At 39.8% G+C, this 22904-nt stretch overlaps 1 protein-coding gene across 1 annotated transcript in view; it reads left to right on the forward strand.

Annotated features, from left to right (window-relative positions):
- Positions 1-22904, forward strand: part of LOC127429128 (janus kinase and microtubule-interacting protein 2-like) — a 91077-nt gene that overhangs the window by 18031 nt on the left and 50142 nt on the right. The window contains exon 2 of the mRNA XM_051677964.1: positions 16494-16729. Within this exon, the coding sequence (XP_051533924.1) occupies positions 16601-16729 (129 nt within the window). The 5' untranslated portion in view covers positions 16494-16600. The remainder of the gene's footprint in view (positions 1-16493; positions 16730-22904) is intronic.

Here is a 22904-nt window from a genome sequence, read left to right on the forward strand (position 1 = left end):
GCACATGAGAGGCATTAATACCATTCAATTTGCTTCGGCAGCATGGCTCCAAATCGCCTGAATTCCATAGAAATTTAAATGTAGGATAAATCCTGAAAATGTCACCCTCCAAAGTGGCTAGTAAGAGTGATGAAGTTACCCACCACTGCCGATTTTTACCCGCATTTGGCGGGTTGGCGAGTGTTAATTTCAAATCCTGGCTGTAAGTGATTTTTTTTAATGAAATAACATGCAGACAACGCCTCTATTACTTATCAGATATCACTGAAATTGGTGCCATGAAATATCATAGCTGTCTCTTAGCAGCCTTAGGCTTGGTAAACAGCGAGGGAAAAGATTTTCACGGGCAGATCGTTTGTTTAGCCAATCAGAAGGCTTTCTGCCCATCAATGATTGTGCATGTGTTCACAGGGCAGAAACGCTCTTGGTCGGATGGCGAAATGCTGAGGGGGACCCATCGCCCTCTGCTCCAACATAACAGTCTCTAGTGTGTTTGTCTGGATGCACATGTCTTTGGAGGGCAGGGTTTTGGAAAAAGGAGGTGTCTGGTGGAAGTTCCAGAAAGGCAGAAATCGCTTACAGCACCTTTTGAATAATTTGAATAATGGCATAACAAAACAAAAACACAATCTGAGGTTACAGTGAGGCACTTAAAATGTAAGTGAATGGGGCCAGTCCATAAATGTTAAAAATACAGCTTACGCCATTTTAAAAATATAGCTGGTAAACCCTGTAATCTAGTAAATGCCATAATGCTAGTAAAATTACAGATTTTATCACACTAAAATCATGTAAACACATATCATTTTTATATGAGGCCCAATTCACTTCCATTGCAAGTGTCTTGCTAGAACCTCAATTTTTGCTTTTTTCAATAAACGAAGGACAGGGGCCTGGGTAGTTCAGTGGTAAAATACGCTGGCTACCACCCCTGGAGATCGCTAGTGCCCGGTTGCTAGGGAGGGTAGAGTCACATGGGGTAAACTCCTCGTGGTCGCTATAATGTGGTTCGTTCTCAGTGGGGCGTGTGGTGAGTTGAGCGTGGTTGCCGCGGTGAATGGCATGAAGCCTCCACACGTGCTATGTCTCCGTGGCAACGCGCTCAACAAGCCACGGGATAAGATGTGCGGGTTGATGGTCTCAGACACGGAGGCAACTGGGATTCGTCCTCCGCCAACCGGACTGACCACGAGGACTTAAAAGCACATTGGGAATTCCAAATTGGGAGAAAAAAAATATATATATATATTTTTTTGTGGTAACCAACATTATTCCACAAATGCTGTCGATTTAGCTTAACTTGTATTGAACCCAGAATATTCCTTTAATCTGGCGTTGTAAACAAAGTTTGGTTTTCAGATGGACTGATACAAATCGTGTTCTTACTGCCAGCAATGTATTTGCATAAAGAAAGTGCATTCCTGTTTGGTGTGCAATATGCATCAGACAGTCAGTGAGCGAACTGTGGGCATGGGCTGAAACTAAATAGCTTTAGGATACTAGCATTTGGGATCAACAGAGCATCAATAAGCTAGCACAAACAGGATAATCAAAATATCTGTCCAACATCAAAAAGCTCTTTTAGGGAGGGTTCACGGATGCCATGCGAGAAGCAGACGTGTGAGACACGAGCTCTGCGAACTTTGCTCGTTTTTTAAATTATTTTCATGTTACAATCTGGTGAGATTCGATACACCCAGTTACATACTTGCTCTTTGAGGTAAACATGGCAAAGAAGTCAAAATCCTCAGACTCTGGTGACATTAAAAGACACTTACGTGTTCAAGCTGAGGCCTCTGACGGGCTTGCGGACCGGGGACTCGATTTGGGAATTCAGCGTCAACTGTCCAACATCTTGGTAATGCTTACGAAGGTTGTTGCTGACTTGGAGGATCTCGCTGTAATACGTCGATCGATTACGGCGATGGAAACAAAATTCTCTGAGTTGGTCACAAGATTGACAGAAGTTGAAAAATGAATCGATTATCTTGAGTCATCGGAAAGGGAATTATCCGCTAATCCGCCCGCATCCAAAACAGATTTGGAATTAATTTCGGAAAAACTGGAATATTTTGAAAATATGAGCTGAAGGAATAACATACGAATTGTTGGAATTCCTGAGCATGAAGAGGGCAGAGATATGGGGAAATTCCTGGACGAGCTCTTCCCGAGTCTGCTCGACATAACAGGCCACAAGCTGGAAATCGAGCGAGCTCACAGAGCCCTAGCTCGGAGATCTACTGAGGGAGACAGGCCCCGATAGATTCTGGCCAAATTTCTGAAATCATCCGATAAAGATCTTGTGTTGAGCCAGCCGAGGAGCAAAGGAAAGCTTTCTTGGAGGAATCACAATGTTTTCTTGTTCCTGGACTTTGCGAATTTGACAAGAGAGAGAAATGCGGTTGGTTCAAGGAATGTAAGAAACTCTTACACAAACAGAAGATAGCTTTTGCACTGATGTTCCCGACCAAACGGAGAATAGAAACGAAAAATGGTCGCAAAGTATTTACATGTCCAAAACAGGCACTCTCCTTCATAAATACATTGGAGTAAGCCATTTGATGTTTCTTATATTAGTGGACAATTACTGGACTCGCGGTTCAGGTACTCTATTATCTGAGGAAGCTGGGTGCCATTTTTGTTTCTTTTTATGCTGGCTCCGCCTAGCGGCTGGAGTTTGTTTTGTGGCATGACTCCAAGAAACTTTTGCATTGACAGAAGATCATTTTTTACACTGAAGTTCCCAGCCAGATCGAGAAAGGACACTATGTAAAATATCTACATACTCACATAAAGGACGTCTTTTATAAAGTTGACGGGCTGAGTAAGTTATGGTATATGATTGATTTTTTTTTGTTTTGTTTTTGTTTTTTTTTTCCGGCCTCAGAGTTAGTTTGGCTCTTGATCATCCAAGGAACCGGGATGCCGGTTTTGTTTTTTGTGCTGGCTCCGCTTAGCGGCTGGAGCTTGTTCTATTGAATAACACTCCTTGGGAACAGCTGTGGATAAATCTGTTCGTTCCTCCTGCTGGCTGGAGTTTGTTTTGTTGAGTATTTTTACGGGACATTGGAATGATTATGTCATCCACTGAACTCATAACAGCCGGCTCACTGAACAATTGTTTGTGTGTATGAGGAAACTGAACGGCTTTATATCAGCTGGAGCTTGTTTTGCGGAGGATCACTCCTTCGAGACGGTTCTGTGAATGATTCTACATGTTTTTTCTGTTATTCTGCCTGTTGGCTGGGGTCTGTTTTACTAATTATTTTCTGTTGTGTAATTTTGCTTCAGAAAATTTGTATAGAAGCACCGGACTTGAGCAATCTGATGGCAAAGTTGTCGCGGGGGCTCTCGTATGCGTACATGGACTCTTTGAGTTTTAAGGGATTGACGGCGATTGGTGCTGTCATGCGTGGGGTTAATGCGCATGTTTTTTTTTTCTGTACTTTTTGTTCGGGGGGAAGTTTGGGGTGTGATTGTTGCATTAATGGGGAATGTGGTCTGTGTAATCTTGTTTTTGACACACAATTTTTTTTTTTTATTATATCAATATGTCAAATGTTAATATGAATAAGTTGTCTCTCTCCACATGGAATGTAAATGGATTGGGGCACCCCATAAAAAGAAGGAAGGTTATTTCTTTTTTTAAACGTAAGAAATATGATATAGTGTTTCATCAAGAAACACATCTCTCTCCGCAGGAAGCTGAAAAATTTGGGAAGATATGAGGTGGACATGTTTTCTTTAGTGTTGGCTCAAGTAAGAGCAAGGGGGTTATTATATTGATAAATAAACATCTACAATTCAAATGTCTGAAACAGACTAAAGATAAATTAGGAAGAGTCATTATTGTTTTAGTTGAAATTCATGGGCAAAGGTTGATTTTGGCTAATTTTTACGTACCTAACGCTGATGGTCAGGGCTTTTTTATAGATCTTGAAGGGATGCTGCAAGCTGCTGGCACCCCTCATGATATAATATTGGGAGGAGACTTTAATCTTTTGATGGACTCAGTCCTTGATCATAGTGAAACAAATGTGTAAGCTCCCTAGAGCAACATTGACGCTTCACAGGATGTGTAAAAATCTTGGTCTTGCAGATATATGGAGACTTTTAAACCCATCTGGTAGAGACTATACATTTTTTTCATCAGTCCATAAGATTTATTCTAGAATAGATTTATTTTTTATGTCTAAGTCCCTCATATCATCTGTTGTTGACTGCTTAGTTGGAAACATCTTAGTCTCAGATCATGCCCTGGTGAGTTTGGAGACGTTGCCACATACGGAGAAAAATAAATCATATAGTTGGCGCTTTAATGTATCCCTTTTGCAAAATTCTGATTTCCAACAAATGAAATCAATGTTTATATGGAGACCAACTGGTCCTCAGTATCCTCTGTGGGCGTGGCTTGGGAGGCACTTGAGGCGGTTCTTAGGGGTCGGATCATACAGTATGCCTCATTCACCAAAAAATCCAAAGCACGAGATCTTGTGGAGCTGGAAAGAAATATTAAAAGTGCAGAGGCAGAGCTGAAGCGCAGAATGTTGTCTGATGGACTAATTTCAGATTATTTTACTCTGGATAGGGGCACTCGGCAGGGTTGCCCTCTTTCCCCATTATTGTTCTGTCTTGCCCTGGAACCATTAGCAGCCGCGATAAGAAAGGAGGATGATTTTCCAGGGGTGGTGGTGGGAGGTGTGGCGCATAAGCTTCTGCTTTACGCAGATTATATTTTATTATTCGTCTCTGACCCCACTAGATCTGTGCCTTGCCTCCACAGAATTATTAACTCCTTTTCCAAGTTCTCTGGATACGAAGTCAACTGGTCTAAATCCGAAGCTTTATCTCTGACTGCATACTGTCCAGTAACGGCCTTTCAGCCGGGCACCTTTCAGTGGCCCAAACAGGGCATTAAATATTTGGGTATTTTATTCCCAGCAAATTTGTCTGAATTAGTTAGAGTTAATTTTGACCCTTTAATTAAAAAGTTTTCAAGCAATGTGGACAGATGGGCTTCATTACATTTATCGATGATTGGGAAGATTAATGTTATTAAAATGAACTGTATTCCAAAATTCAACTACCTGCTACAGTCTCTCCCTGTAGATGTCCCCCTCTCTTATTTTAAGCAATTTGATAGAATTGCGAAGTCCTTCATTTGGAATGGTAAACGTCCCAGACTACATTCCAACAAATTGCATAGGCCGATTGACAAAGGTGGGTTAGGCTTACCCAAGATTTTGTTTTATTATTATGCGTTTGGTCTCAGGCATTTGGCTCATTGGTCGCTTCCACCTGAGAGAGCCCCTCCCTGGTTTTCTATTGAACAGGAAGTCCTTGCCCCTATTTCACCATTGGAAAGTCTTTCTATTAAACTAACCGGAGAAGTTAAGTCACACCCCGTTATTTCACATTTGCACATGATTTGGACAAGAGTGGCCAGAATACTTAATTCGGACATTTATTTAAATGTTGCCTCAAGCATATGGCTGAACCCAAAATTATGTATCAATAAGTCCCCTTTCTGTTGGTCAGAGTGGATTGTGAGAGGGGTTGTTACACTCGGCGACCTGTATGAGAGTCGAGTGTTGAGATCTTTTGAGAATCTGGGTCATCATTTTGGGATTCGCAGATCTCAGTTTTATAGGTATTTACAGCTGCGCCACATGCTCTGTACTATTTTTGGGAGTAGCACACACCCCCCTAAAATGGCAGATGCTTTGGGAGAGGTGATTACTGATTTTGGAAAAGGTCATGAGGCATCAGTGTATTACTCCTTGCTGGTTCGGTGTCTGGGGAACGGAGCTTTAGCTTCTATCAGGAAATTATGGGAAAAAGATTTGAATTTGGAATTGGAGGAAGAAGTGTGGACTAGGATTCTAAAAAATGTCAAGTCTACATTTAGAGATGCAAGGGTTTGCCTTATGCAATTTAAGATTTTACATAGATTTTACTGGACCCCCTCTAGATTATACAGGTGCATCTCAATAAATTAGAATGTCGTGGAAAAGTTCATTTATTTCAGTAATTCAACTCAAGTTGTGAAACTCGTGTATTAAATAAATTCAATGCACACAGACTGAAGTAGTTTAAGTCTTTGGTTCTTTTAATTGTGATGATTTTGGCTCACATTTAACAAAAACCCACCAATTCACTATCTCAAAAAATTAGAATATGGTGACATGCCAATCAGCTAATCAACTCAAAACACCTGCAAAGGTTTCCTGAGCCTTCAAAATGGTCTCTCAGTTTGGTTTACTAGGCTACACAATCATGGGGAAGACTGCTGATCTGACAGTTGTCCAGAAGACAATCATTGACACCCTTCACAAGGAGGGTAAGCCACAAACATTCATTGCCAAAGAAGCTGGCTGTTCACAGAGTGCTATATCCAAGCATGTTAACAGAAAGTTGAGTGGAAGGAAAAAGTGTGGAAGAAAAAGATGCACAACCAACCGAGAGAACCGCAGCCTTATGAGGATTGTCAAGCAAAATCGATTCAAGAATTTGGGTGAACTTCACAAGGAATGGACTGAGGCTGGGGTCAAGGCATCAAGAGCCACCACACATAGACGTGTCAAGGAATTTGGCTACAGTTGTCGTATTCCTCTTGTTAAGCCACTCCTGAACCACAGACAACATCAGAGGCGTCTTACCTGGGCTAAGGAGAAGAACTGGACTGTTGCCCAGTAGTCCAAAGTCCTCTTTTCAGATGAGAGCAAGCTTTGTATTTCATTTGGAAACCAAGGTCCTAGAGTCTGGAGGAAGGGTGGAGAAGCTCATAGCCCAAGTTGCTTGAAGTCCAGTGTTAAGTTTCCACAGTCTGTGATGATTTGGGGTGCAATATCATCTGCTGGTGTTGGTCCATTGTGGTTTTTGAAAACCAAAGTCACTGCACCCGTTTACCAAGACATTTTGGAGCACTTCATGCTTCCTTCTGCTGACCAGCTTTTTAAAGATGCTGATTTCATTTTCCAGCAGGATTTGGCACCTGCCCACACTGCCAAAAGCACCAAAAGTTGGTTAAATGACCATGGTGTTGGTGTGCTTGACTGGCCAGCAAACTCACCAGACCTGACTACTGGGCAACAGTATTGTCAAGAGGAAAATGAGAAACAAGAGACCAAAAAATGCAGATGAGCTGAAGGCCATTGTCAAAGAAACCTGGGCTTCCATACCACCTCAGCAGTGCCACAAACTGATCACCTCCATGCCACGCCAAATTGAGGCAGTAATTAAAGCAAAAGGAGCCCCTACCAAGTATTGAGTACATATACAGTAAATGAACATACTTTCCAGAAGGCCAACAATTCACTAAAAATGTTTTTTTTATTGGTCTTATGATGTATTCTAATTTTTTGAGATAGTGAATTGGTGGGTTTTTGTTAAATGTGAGCCAAAATCATCACAATTAAAAGAACCAAAGACTTGAACTACTTCAGTCTGTGTGCATTGAATTTATTTAATACACGAGTTTCACAATTTGAGTTGAATTACTGAAATAAATGAACTTTTCCACTACATTCTAATTTATTGAGATGCACCTGTATAGGTTTGGTCTTAAAGACACACCCAACTGCTGGCATTGTCAGTCAGACATTGGAGACACAACTCATGCCTTTTGGGGGGGTGTTAAGATTCAAGATTTTTGGATGAAGGTGCAGAGCTATTTGTTTGACGTTTTGGGCACTCAAGTTTTGCTTTGCCCCAGACTTTGTATTTTGGGCGACGGAGCTGTCATAAATTTGGGGGACAAATTTATAAAAAATTGGGTTTTAACAATTGTTATGATTGGCAGACAAGTCATTTTAAGGGGTTGGAAGTCCGACAGAGCGCCATCATTTCCAGAGTGGTGTACAGTGATTGGGAGGGTGGCAGCGTTTGAAGAAGGGGTATTTAGAGGATTGGGTAATTTAGATTTGTTTATGGGAAATTGGGGCAAATATTTGGCATTTTTGGAGGGCTCTCAGGGAGGGACAGTGGAGAGAGAGATGTAGAAGTTATTCGTATGAACTATTATATTTTATTAATTATTTTATTTTTTAATATTTGTTTTTGTGTGTCAATAATTATGTGGGACCACTGGGATGTTGTTTTGGGTAGGGTTGCGGAGGGGGGGGTTTGTTTAGTAACAGAGGGGGTTAAGCATTGATTCTGTTTGTATATGTTCTTGCTTGTATGCGTTAATATAGGAATCAATAAAAAAATGTTAATATATTAAAAATAAAAAAATAAAAATTAAATAAATCTTTTAAATCTCAGACTGTGGTGGGCAAGAAGATTAGTCTATCAACTGGTACAGATGACATAACCAACATTATCTTCCACTGCCAAAAAAGCACAGCTAAAATAAGTGTACCGTTTCCCACAATCACATGCTAAGGACACATTTGCAACTTGTTTGATATACTTGTGGCAATGAGGAATTTTGATGGTACTGCAGATTGAAATAGTAGTTTCATGTTTATCCAATGTGACTTACAGTGAAGATGTACATTTCATGGGGTTATTAATGTCTAAATACATGCTGTCTTAAACACATTTTACTATACTTTTTTATTATGATGATGTAAGCATTTTGTTAATATTGTTCAGTTGCTTTCTGTGATATTTTGGCCCTTCAGTTGAGAAGCACTGGCACAGGATGCATGTTAGAAGTGAGTGTGTTTGTGAATAAAACATTCAGTGTAACCTATCATAACCCACCCTTTAGTTTAAAAGTGTATTTAGCTCAGTGGTAGAGACTGCTGAGTAAGGGCTTGTGTTCTGCAGCAAATTTTTACTACATGTTGCTGTCCAGTTATATTGCTTTTTGAAGCACACAAGGGACAGTCATGTCAGTTTAGAGCTTGTAGTGTGAGTGGTTACCCTCATAGCTAGTTATATTCTCACTGAAAAACACTGACACTGTTGTGCCCTTGAATTTAATTTGAATTTGCACTGAAATACTGCACTCTATAGTGGCACAACTGTTTAGTGACTTCACCCATGTATTGACAGCTGTGAGGAGATAATCTGCAGAACTCCTGTGCTGAATCTAGAGACACAGTTGTCACAGTCTTCATTTACAATCTCTTAATCACCGTCATGTTATAATGCCTCTTCATCATCCCATTATGTAATGAAGGTCTACTCGAGTTTACACGTTTCGCAGTTAAAAACAAACTCTCTTATCTTGGTGTGCATGCTGTAGAAGTGTGATCGACACCAGCGACAGCTCCTGCTGTTTAGTGTGGCCATCATCCTGGATTTAGCATCTAACCACTTGTGCAACACAGTATGTGTGCGTGGGAGACTGGTTTACTGCACGTGTTGTCAAGGCAACAGTTGGCAATGCTGTCAATAGCTCCCACAGGTGTATGGCCTGACTCATAAACACCACATTCGTCATACTTCATTGCGATTACAAATTCTGTAGGACATGGAAAAGCCGTTTATCTCATACTTTTTTTTTTTTTTTTTTTTTTACGCCAAAAACATTTAATTGAGTAAGCAAAGGTTAAATGTAAACTATTTTTTGGTGTGTGTTTTTCTATGGGCGCTTTTGGCCCTGTGGACATTCTTTAATAAACTCTCTTACAACACTCTTATCACATTCTCACTTTATTTAAAGGTGCACTCAGTAACTTTTGTTTTTGTGTTAACTTGGATTTACACTGACACCTAGCAGCTTGGATGCCGCATCATTTCAAATCAATAGTTTTCAGTTTCAGATGCCATTGTAGAAATGTAGTATACATTGCTGTAAGCAGTATGTGGAACAGAATTTCATCCTGCCGCACTACATGATGTCACACCCCCAGAGGAAAACACTTAATAAGGATATGTATAGAGAGTCACAGGCCTACAGGCCAATGACATGTAAAACATGCCTTAAGTGTGTGTGTGTATATATATATATATATGAGTAACCCACGTGGTTAATACCAGATGGGAATAAGTATAGTCTGGATACCTACGTATATGAGTATATAGATACACACAGTGAAATTTTTACTTTTCCGCAACCATGGTTGGAGAACAGGTTTTATTTTGATGGGGATTGCTTGTGACTTAGAGGGGAATTATAATACAACTTTCATATAGTTGCTATATAGAATATAACTGGTAGCCTACCTGTAACAGAGGGTTTGGCTTATCTGCTGAATAAATAAGCGCTCCAGACAGAGAGGACTTTTAAAGAGATGGATGCCACATGTAGGTTGTAAAACCTGGCAAACGTGTTTTGTGAAGACCATCCTGCTGCTAAGCATATGTCTTGTAAGGACATCCCATTTGTCCATGCCCATGAGGATGGCGTACCTCTAGTTGAATGCGCTTTGACCCCAATAGGGCAATTCACGCCTTGTGATTTGTATGCGAGTGTGATCGCATCTACAATCCAGTGAGAGAGCCTTTGTTTGGAGATGGCCATGCCTTTCGTGAGGCCTTCATAACAAATACTGGTGGGTACATTCAACATATATGTGTAATGCCCGCACCGGGCATAACAGATGCATAGACTGCTCTTCATCTGAAATAAATAGTGGTGGACAGAAGGCTTGGAGATGGACCACCTGAGCCCTGAAGAGCGTTGACAAAACCTTAGGCACGTAGCCTTTTCTAGGTTTAAGTATGGCTTTTGAAAGCCCTGGTACCAACTCCAAGCATGAGCTGTCAGTCGACAGCACCTTTATGTCACTCACCCATCTGAATGAGGCCAGAGCCAACAGGAGTGCAATTTTTAATGAAAGCAATTAGGTTCCAAATCTGTATCATAGCAGGGCGATGGGGGTTCAGACGCCTCACTTCTCTAAGGAATTTTATGACCAGATCATGCAGAACCTGCCTCTGGAGCATGGAACACCAAGATAGTTGCTACATAAACTTTAAGGGGGCTTTTACACGATTCCGAGTGCGATTGTTCCCGGTGCCCCCCGCAGCTTTGGTCTGGTTTCACACTCACTTGATTCTATCGAACTCCGGTCCATTTGTGTTCATCTTCCGTCATCACAAACACGCATGGAGAACACAATGCGACTCTTCATACTTTTTGTTTTTTTGTTATTTTGGTGCCATTATGCACAGCAGAGTGAACGACAACTATGTATATGTGCGCTTCATGGTGTAACTCATCAGATGTCCAGGGGAAGGCGGCTTGCTGCTGCTCGCAAACAGTGTTTTTTTGAGGAGACAGCTGATTGCAAGGAATTAATTTGCATCTTTGTTTACACTGCACGCTTACGCACGCTCGTGTCCAAGGTGAAGTTATCGCCACTGTCATCTCCTATTATTCCCTATATTTACAACCTATAATAGTATTTATATATAGTATTTATAAGGTGTATAGATAGATAGATGGATAGATGTCGTCATTGGCTAAAATGCATGCGCAGGTTACTTTACTTCCTGAACGAGTGCGCACCCGAGTCTGAGTTGCTTTCACATTCACACGAATCGCGCTACAGTTCCATTGCAACCGAACTCAGACCACCTCCTACAGGTAGTCTCGGGTTCGGTATCGCGGTGTGCTCCCCGGTCCACATGACAGCTTTCACATTACCAATTTTTCATGTGAACCGTACTGTGTTTCGAACTAAACTGCCAGTGTGAAAGCACCCTAAGCGTAGATGGGGTAAGACCAGCATCTAATCACTTTTTAAGGAATGTAAGGAGCTATGGAGCAATTTACTGGGTCTTCGCCATGCGAAGAGCTCCAGTTTGCAAAGACTTACCATTTTAGCTCATAGAGGCATCTCGTGGACGGTTATCTAGCTTGTAAAATGGTGTTCATCACCGATTGAGCCAGTTCTGGTGTGCTCTGTTCAAGGGCCACACATGTAGGTTCAACAACTCTGGCTGGGGATGCCAAATCGTGCCCTGTGCTTGAGAGAGGAGGTACCTCCTCAGTGGTATTTCCCACGGAGGGCCGTCCAATACCTCCATCATCTCCGGAGGCCATTTCGGTGCCATCAACAGAACTGTTTCCTTGTCCTCTCGGATTTTGCTGATGACAGAATGAAGGAGGTGTACCAGTGGAAACACGTATTTGCGTTTCGCAGGCCATATGTGGGCCAATGTGTCCATGCCCAGCAGGGCTTTGGGCATGGAGTACCCGAGGGGACGGTGGGCATTTCCCGTGGAGGCAATTTATGTCGACTTCCGCTTTGTTGAATACTTCCCAAATCCTCAGAACTGTCTAAGGGTAAAGTCTCCATTCCCTCGGTAGCGCTCTCTGGTGTGACAACGGATCTTCCCCATAATTCAGGTGGCCCGGAATGTGTGTCGCACGTAGGGAGAGGAGATGATGCCTGCTCCATTGAAGGAGGCGTTGTGTCATACTCATTAATTGTGGCAATTTTATGTACGCCACTACTGTTGTGTTGTCCAAATGAATCAGAACGTGGTTATTCACAATGTCAGAATGAAAATCTCTTAAGGCTAGAAAGACAGCCAGTAGTTCTAGGCAGTTGATGTGCCACTCTCGCTTCGTACCTGTCCAGGTGCCGGAAGCCAGGCGTACATTGCACACCGCGCCCCAACCTGTGTTGGATGCGTCTGTGGTAACCACTTTTCATCTGAATACTTGACCCAGAATAACACCTTGCTGATAGAAGGCTGGAACTGTCCAAGGTGCTAAAGCAACCAGACAGTGGCAAGTTACCCCAGTGCACATGTGTTGTGGTACATGTGGTTTGAGCCAATACTGGAGAGGTCTCATTTGTAACAGACCTAAAGGTATGATGGCGGATGCTGCCACCATAAAATCCATATCTTCTGAAAAGACTTAAGTGGACATGCTTTCCCCAGTTTGAAATCGGATAGACACTGAAGAATGGCCTGAATGCGCTCGCTCGTGAGGTGTGCACGCATGCTCACAGAGTTGAGCTGAACCCCTAAAAAAAAGAAGATTTGTTGGCTGGGGGAAAGCGTTGTTTTTCCCTGGTTGACATTCAGACACAGGTTTTTCATATGGCAAAGCAATAAGTCTTCTGAGTCTACGAGAGACATGGCATCATCCCCATCATCAGAACCACCAAACGTGATGAGCCCGTGCATTCCCACAGAGGGCCAGAGCTCATCATGTGCATATCGTACCTGCAAGGATGCTGTGTCAGACGATTAGGGGTTCGCAGGGTTTGTGTCCACACAAGATCCTCCTCAAATCCATCCAGCTCAACCTTGTGGCCCCGCTGTGCCCCCTCATGTGGTCCCTCAGGATCTAACACAGAGGAGGCAAGTGGGAGGGTGCAAAAGGTGGAATCGTCCCTCAGAAAAAGGGCAAATCTTGAGTGAAGCGTCTTGAGACTCATGTTCTGACAGCGGGATGTGCCGCTCGCATTCGGAACTCTTGTGGAACGACATCTTTAAAAGATGCGTTGCTCGCAAGTGGCTCATTTTGTGAAAAAAAATTATATATATATATATATATAAATATATCTCCTATCTACTTGAATGGAGAAAGACCGAAATCTCCAAAATGGTTGGTAAGGAATGCAATCAAAGAACATATGTCAAATCAACAGTAAAATTGTGCTTCTTTACCTCAGGTTACCCTGGATTCGAACTTGTGACTCCGGGTGTGGTAGTCAGCGTCTTTGTCTCAGCGTCTTTGCGAGCTATGTGCGTTCTTGAGTTGATTGTATCTAAAAGGTGATTGGCTCTTTTACCTGTAAGGCAGGAATTCTTTTCTACTTGTATCTGTTGACTGTTGGGCGGTACAATTTCTCCCATTCATTTTAATAGAAGTGGCCCATCTCTGCTAAATGGTCTCTGGGGTTACAAATTGTGCCTTTCATAAAAATGTCGAAATATCTGATGTGTTTTTAGAACTTCACACAGTCATGTGGGTTTTAAAGGGTCCTCTCTATCTCTCTCTCTTTTTTTTTTTTTTTTTTTTTTTGTCACATTAACCAAAATGGCTTCCTGCACGTTGGTTACACCACCTGACTTTGATTTGGTGGACAGAAGTTTTTCAAATTTGAATAATATATATTAAAAAAATAATTTCACTGCTTTTTTTTTAATTTTTTTATTTTTTAAGTATTAATAATGAAAGATTATTCCAATTTTTTCCCCCAAAAATTTCAGCTTTTAACTAGACTATTTTACTGTCTCCGGACGGTTACACCACATGAAATGTTTTACTTTACTTACTTAACAACTTAAAATTAGCATCAAGACTTTGGTCCGTTTACTTTGTGATTTAATAAGGGATTTTTCATTGTTTTCTTCAAACATCACTTGTCTAATATTTAATCTCAAGAATGCTCTTCACTTTAACATTTGATAAAACATTAATAGTGGAAAAATCATTGGTCTTAGTGGAAATGATGCCACCACTGAAATGAAGTTTAAATCTGTTAGTTTTTTTTTTTATATAAATCAACCTTTGGAACATAAAAGTATGTGAAGTAGAAGTTACCTTTTTAACATACATGGCACAATTGAACAGGGTTGGGAGGGTTACTTTTGAAATGTATTCCACTACAGATTACGGAATACATGCTGTAAAATGTAATTTGTAACGTATTCCGTTATATTACTCAAGGTCAGTAATGTATTCTAAATACTTTGGATTACTTCTTCAGCACTGGTAGATTTTTTCACTTGTTTTGAATATAAAAATAATCTGCCAGTGAGTAAGACAAAATACACATGTTAAAAATACATTCTCTGATAAAGGCCTAAATATCTTATGCAGTGTTGCTTCTTAAACAATTTTTAGAATTTTTAGATATTTTTTACAGGAAAACAATACAAAAATTCTCATCAAGAATAAGATTTTTGCCCTAATATCAAAGGTCTTGCCCTAATATAAAAGGTATTTTTTTTTATCTAACTTTGATTTTCTTGATAAAAAAATATGATCATGCCAGCATGTAAAATAGCTAAAAGTAGCATTTTAGCTTAGCTTAATCTCGTGCGACCCCACGTTCACGTGCGTGGACATTGTTTTGCTATACGCAACACATAATTTAATTTAATTTAATTCGACTGAGCTCAGTTCAGGAGACTCTGGGCTGTCAGTACAGGGTTAAACTTTCAATGTACAGAGTCATGTGACAAAACAACATGGTGTTTACCATAGCAGAGTTTGTGTTTGGTTGAAATGTCAACAAAACTACTTCTGGTAAGAAACCTAATTAATTTTTTACATTGAACATGTTTGAGACAAAAGAGTCTCTAGTTTCATCTGAAATGCCATTTTTTTAATTTGAGCAATTTATCGTGAAACGGCAGGCTGTTAAACACAATGACCACATTCGTGGACTGTATGCTCAATTCAGTTAAAATATGCTTTATTCACTGTGCATTATCACATTGAGAATCAATGGATGCATCCAAAAACTGGAAAATGCTGTTTTTAGGGGCTTTATATGGAGTTAGGATGAATATAAGGTGCATTTTAAACTGTTCTGAGACCAGTGCTGACAGACAGCACACTGGAGTCATTAACTAAATAGGCAACAAGGGAGCATGCTATAGCTTTCTAGGCAGCTAAGTGCATTCACTCCTATAATCCAACCAAAAGTTGAGTTTCAGGCTGCAGATGATGTTTGGACCACTCAACATGTTTGGCAGACATGTGACAATGATAATCAGTACATAGATTCAGAATTTATCATGTATAATTTTATTTTAACATGGTTGGCAGTGATTGGATGATGCAGGACAATACTTTGAATAAGAATTATGTATGCTAATATCAGATTTAATGTCTGTAACGTCTCAAAATGAATAAACAACATGAATAAACAACACTCCTGGAAACATAATTAACAATTTGATTAAAACAATCTGACTTTCTATAGCTTGGTACTATTTAAATTTCTTAAATTAGTCCAACTGTTTACATCAATTTTTAGGAAACTTATTAGATCTATATATATATATATATATATATATATATATATATATATTTTTTTTTTTTTTTTTTTTCTTGCATGTTTCTTAGGAGCTACTTGTTACAAATCAAAAAGGGGAATGGAAAATGCACACAGCAGTCAAGCAGGGGTCTCAGGAGGTTAAAGCTAAATTTGATAAAGCTGAATTTACACAAGGTTTATTTCTATTTCTTCTGCTCCAAACCTACTTCAAACTTACTTCTCTGTCTGCTCGTATGAATGTAACACATCATAAGAAAGTGTTTCACCGCTGTTCAAATGCACTTTGGATCGCATCATTTATATGTATAAATGTTTTCCATCTGAAAGGACCAAATATTAAATGAAACAAATGACAATAAAATGCAAAGTAATCTCTTCAGTAATCAAATTACTTTTTGAATGTAACTGTATTCTGATTACCAACTATTTAAATTGTAACTGTAGTGGAATACAGTTACTTATATTTTGTATTTGAAATACGTTATCTCGTTACATGTATTCCGTTAATCCACCAACCCTGCAATTGAAAGAAGTGTCTATAAGACTGTGTGCTTTGTTTGCCTTTTCATTATCTCTACTGTAAATAGTAAAGGTAATTTGTGATGTCATTTACGTCCACAGGTATTCTGACTGCAAGGATAATGAGGAAAAGACGGAACTGGAAATGTCAGTGTAACGTGAAGTGATGGATGAGTAAGAGTGTTTGAGGAATCCCTGCATCTGATCCAATGGCGAAGAAAGGTCGCACTAAGGGCGAGAAGCCTGAGGCACTAATCTCTGCCTTACAGGCAGCCAATGAAGATCTCAGGTCAAAACTAACTGATATTCAAATTGAACTGCATCAAGAAAAATGCAAGGTAGGCAAACAACAGAGCATTTTCACCCATCCACACTGGATTATTCATAATGGATTTTTGTTTTCCCCAGTTGCATCAAAAAGTGGTCTATTCCTTAAAGGAATCCAAACCCAAACATGAAGATTCTGTCATTATTTACTCACACTCATGTTGTTCCAAACCCATATGACTTTCTTTCTTCATTGGAACACAAAAAAGGAGATGTTAGACAGAATGCAAGCCTTTGTCACCATTCAATTTCATTGCATGGAAAAAGAAGAGTAAATCATGACAGAATTGTGAGTGAACTATCTCTTAATTGCTGAATCACTTCACATAGGAACGTCACACCAGGATATTCAATCTTATTGCCTTTTTCTTAGAATTTACAGCTAACAATAACTTCTGCCCCTTTAATTTTTGTGATGGGATCAAGGTTGGAAGGTTGAGCACAGAGTGTGCATATTACGGTCAGCTATCACTCACTGGTGTCACAATGGGCAAGTAATGCATGTTCACCTACTGTAGGTTACGAGTGCTTCTTTGCTTCTGAAAAGCATGAAGAAACCAATCCTGAGCTGTAACATTCAAAGTGAACCTTCATGCCCTTTGACATATAGAACACATTTATAAAAGCCTCTGTCATTTGAAATGATGCTTGACTTTGATCCCCTTCGGCTTTCAGTTAAATGAAAGTCACATCAGAGTCTGTTTCACAAACTGCAGTGGCCTCAGAACAGTATACTCGAATGAATGTCATTGCATTATATAAATATCAAAGCAAGTGGCATTTATTTTAAAGAAAGATAACACAAACACACTTTTCAAGCAAAGCAAAAAGAAGTTTATTAGGTTTCAAGCCTTCTACAGTCTTCGCTGCATGCCGACACTCTTAATATTCCCAGTTAAATTTGACCGGATACAGTAATAATTTATTTTATTGTATTTTTTTAAAAGAAATGTAATAAAACTAACTACACTAAAGTAATAACACTAAACTTATGCATTTATTTTGGAATTGTATGGTATTCAGGCCTAATTTACCTCTAAATTACTCCATTTTTTTTTTCATATAAAACAAACACATTTTATATATCTTTCACTTAATTAAAAACATACACTTCATTAAACTAAAAAAATATCAAAATATCAAAATGTATCAGGCATTTGGAGCATCTGATGCCATCTGCTGGAGAAAAAAAAATATACATTTACATGAAATGACAATTATAACAAGTAGATGGCTGCAGAGATCCACACATGCTGCCTGGTCACTTTAGACCAATGTTGTATCAAAGTTAATTTCTAGATATAAAGTTATGAATTTAGATATATATTTAGATATTATCAAAGACTATTACTTGTCAAAGTTTAGCATTGTTATTTATTTATTTATTTATTTTTGGTGTTGTTGACCATTTGTAACACCATGGTCAAATTTGACTGCAAAAAATAAAAAAGCTAAACTTTTACAAATAAGAGTCTTTGATAATATTATTAAAGACTTACAGTAAGCATTTTGTTACAAACCATTTATTTTGCAAACATGAAAATTAAATTCAAATTAAGTCAGTGAGGTATATAACAAGCAGCAAGATAATGAACAGAAAGGTAATAAACAACAAGATAATGAACAGCAATAAACAAATTATTCATAAAAACAGTAATAAACTAAAGAAGAAGAAGAAATATTGTTTATAATAAAGTCTTATAATAAATAATAATGTCTAGAAAATCATACAAACTCATAGAATCTATAATTAGCATTTTTTTGTGTGTGTTAAGAGTTTAGAGTTTACTTTATTGTCCAGCCTTGGCTGAAAATGTGTCTTTGGTCTTGACAAAACACAAACAATTACATTCACTACACACCAAATCCAATACATTTCACGTATAGTACATACAATACAACATGCATTATGGGGGAAAAAAATAAATAGCAAGAGGGTGTTAATGATAACTTGGCCAACTTAACTCCCTGCTGAGTTAATGACTCCAGCAACTGGAAAAGCACTTCGGTTGTGTTTGAAAAAGTAATTAAGTCGCTGGGGCGGGCTCTTGTGGTCTTGTCAAGGGACCTATGAGCTTCTTCTCACAATGAAGAACTGACAAGAAGTTTTGATCAGTATGCCTTCTTTAGCAAACACATTTAGCCACATATCACAAACGCAAATTGTAATCCATGGTGATAGTGTCACAAAGTGTTTCTGGTGCTCTCCTATACTTAAATGACTAATAAAATAGTTTAGGTTGAATTCACTAAAAGAGTTATTCCATGAAATCGATGCCTTTTGTGTCCCTCATTAACATGTGTGTAAACAATTACTTTAACAATGAATAGTTGATGGCAACTTTTACGATGTGTTATAACAGGCAATTTTCTAAACACATCAACAAAAATTCAGTGACTTTATTTTATTTTTAAGTGTTTATTCTTCATATTTCTTTTAAAGGATGCTTTTTCGCCTGTCCCCAGACCAATGTTTCCAACTTTTCCTAGTGTATTAGCAAATATGAACATTTTGATTGTAAAAAGAAATACATGTAAATATATACTATATATATATATATATATATATATATATATATATATATATATATATATATATATATATTAGGGCTGTAAATCAATTAAAAATTGTAATCAAATTAATTACACGGTAAGCAGATTAATCAAATTAATCGCGTATATTGTAAGTTATGCCTATAACTATGGATCTTTGAGACTGAACAATGACCATCACCACAGTCTTCCCTTGAATGATGCCATTCTTTTGCCTATCCTCGAGACCTAATATAAACAAAGTCAGGTGACTGACCTAAAAAGGTTGGCTTACTATATAAACATCCAGGTGAGCCAACCACTTCCTCTTGCCTGGAGCACCTTAGTTCGTCCCGAGTGACAAGAGATGGGGACGGTCATCGTTCGGTCTCAAAGATCCATATTTATAAGCATAACTTACGATCTATTTCGACTTCACTCAGACCATCATCACAGTCTTCCCTTGGATGACTAGTACCATCAAGGTCATGAGGGATGAAAGCCTCTCTTACTTCACATCCCTGTTTAGCAGCTGAAAGCAGAATCGTGGGCCCAAGTGAAACAGGGTCTGCCACATTCACCCTGTAATACTTAGTAAATGTACACAGAGAGCTCCACGATGCTGCTTCACAGATGTCTGAAAGTGCCACCCCCTTGAGTGCAGCCCATGATGTTGCCAGGCTTCTGGTGGAATGAGTCACTATATTTCCTGGAACTGTCAGGCTCTGGCTAGAGTATGCATGTGCAATAGTGTCCAATATAATATGTGATAGATGATGTTTCGAAACTGGCTGTCCAGTATCCTTCTTATTAAAACACACAAATATTTGGGTGTGTAAATGTCTTAGGGGCTGTGTACGGTCAATGTAACAGTGTAGTGCTCAGACTGGGCATAAGGTGGGTAGATCAAGCCCTGTAACCAGGAGAGACAGGTCAGGTTGAAATGCTGCAAGTTAGATTACTTGATTAACTGTACTGGAATTATGAACCTTAGGTAGGAAAGCCGGGTTTGGCCAAAGGGAGACTCCTGAATAGTCTGCTTTCCATCTTAGACAATCCTCACTTACTGATAAGGAATTTAACTCACCCACTCTTTTGGCTGAACATATAGCAAGAAGGAAAACAGTTTCCATGTTAGCAACTTAAGATCAGCCTGGGCTAATGGCTTGAACAGGGATTTTGTCAGGGATTGAAGGACCATGAGAAGATCCCATAATGGTGACCTTAAAGGTTTTCCTGGATACAGACAGCGTGCTCCTCTGAGAAACTGAGATATCAGAGCATGTTTTTCAATCGTTAAGCCTTCAACAACATCATGATAATGAGAGATAGCTGCAACATATACCCATATTGTGTTGACCTTTCTTCCTGAGTCTAAAAGTGACTGAAGGAAGCAAAGGATAGAGTCAATACCACATTAATCAAATCCAGCTTTCTGTCTTGGCACCACTTTGAAAACACACGCCACCTTCTTGAATAATTGTTCCAAGTGGAGGGTGCTTTGGCACTTTTTATGGTCCTCAAAACCGCCTCATCTAACTCCTGAGAGAGGGGCTGAGTAGAGGCCAAACCCAAAACTGTAGTGTGGCTGGGTTTGGGTGACAAATTGGCACTTTGTCTGAGAGAGGTCTACTCTCATTGGCAGCGGCCATGGGTGGTACTATATCAGGCGTAGGAGGGATGGGAACGAATGTCTCCTTGGCAAATTGGGGGCGATCAGTAAGATCCTGTAATGGCCCGTTTCCACTCATTTGAGCACATTAGGAATCAGAGACAGAGGAAAAGCATATAACAGTTCTCCAGGCCACTCGTGAGATAGCGCATATATTCCCAAAGGCCCACCTTGGCCACTCATTGAAAGCCATATGACGCAAACAGGTCTGTGTGGGCTCTGCTAAACCGAGTCCATATTAGGTGCGCCACCTCTGGGTGTAACCGCCATTCCCCCGGTAGAGGCCTGGTCCGAGACAGGAGATCGGCAGCCTGGTTTACAAACCCAGGTATGAAAACTACTCTGAGTATGGCGAATCTTGGGAAGGCCCAAAGCAGAAGCTTTCTGGTTTCCTGAAGGCATCGCAGTGATCTCGCCGTGGTGATTGATGTGATATCCGGCAGACATATTGTCCATCCTTACTAAGACATGCTTGCCTTGTAGAAACGGAGTGAGGTGCCTTAAGGAGAGATGAACTGCCCTCAGCTCTAGCACATTGACATGTTCCTTGGTCCAGGGAAATACCCATGAACCCCTGACCATTCTGCCTTGCCAAACAGCTCCCCATCCAGTCAGTGAAGCATCTGTAGTCACTACTATTCTTCTTGCTGGGAGGTTTCCCAGAGAAATCCCTTGAGACAGAAATGTTTTGTTCCTCCATGGATGTAAAGTCTGGATGCATTTTGGTGTGACTCTTAACTTCACTCATCTGTGCAACTTGGGGTGAAGTCGGAATTTGTTCATCCACCATTGCAGTGGCTGTGCTCTGAGAAGCCCCAAGGGTACTACCATTATTGCTGCAGATATCATGCCCATTAACCTCTGGAATTGAGCCAGTTCTATTTGCTAGCCTAAGCAGAGAGCTTGTGCAAGGGTAGTCAATTTTGTCACTCTGAAAGGCGGTCATTGTCAAGGAGTTCAAAACTAACCCGACGAATGCTGCCTGCTGTTGTGGCTTGGTATCGCTCTTCTCCCAATTTATATTGAACCCCAGATCTTGTACATAGTTGATAACAGTTTTGGTGTCTTTCATGACCTGATGACGATTTGGTGCACAGATCAACCAGTCATCCAAGTATGGGAGGATCTTTAGGCCAGCAGCCTGAAGAGGACTGTAGGGCTTTACTGGTTGTTTAGATCAGTGTTACTATCAGAAAGAATTGATAATTATTTAATTAGTTATTAATTAATATTTAAATTAAATAATTGAATCTAACTCATTAAAACCTCATATGGGGCTCCAGTAAATGTAGTGCGCTACGTTTAGGAGCGGGTTTGGTTATTAGCAATAATTAATAATCATCAAAGATAATTATCAATTATCAAAAATAAATAGAATATTAATAAGGATTAATATTGCCGGGGCACCACCCTGGATTCAGGGACTAATAACCAGATAGTATAACAGTCTCAATATTAGATCGTTTTCTTAGGAAAATCGACATCCGAAGAATATCGATTTTCGGAAAAAAACAATGAATGAAGGCCAAAACACTTCTCTTTGAAATATAAAGTTTATTTATGCAGTAATATCAATTAATAGTTAATACAATGCAGTCAATAAACTACCGACTTACACTACAAACTAAACAGTGATATGATTAGATATGGTAATCAAAATAATCCTATAACACATGAGGGTGTGTGTGTGAGAGAGAGAGTGTGTGTGTGTGAAAGGAGGGACGTGCACAAAATGGCGGACGTGAAGATGTGCAGAGTACGTCACGCGAGACTTCCGGCCAGAGAATGTGGCCGCGAATGTTGGCGGAGAGAAACCAGTCAATGGCGTCTACCAGTTTACTGCGTGTATCCGCTTGTACGATAGCTTAGGGACAAAGCTGAGCTTTATCACGAAGCTATCTACTAGCCAAAAATGTGTGCAAGAATGTTTGTGAGGGGTCGCGTGTGTGTGTGTGTGTGGTTAGTACGAGAGAGAGAGAGAA

This window comes from Myxocyprinus asiaticus, chromosome 38 (genome assembly GCF_019703515.2).
Source record: "Myxocyprinus asiaticus isolate MX2 ecotype Aquarium Trade chromosome 38, UBuf_Myxa_2, whole genome shotgun sequence".
Classification (NCBI taxonomy): Eukaryota; Metazoa; Chordata; class Actinopteri; order Cypriniformes; family Catostomidae; genus Myxocyprinus; species Myxocyprinus asiaticus.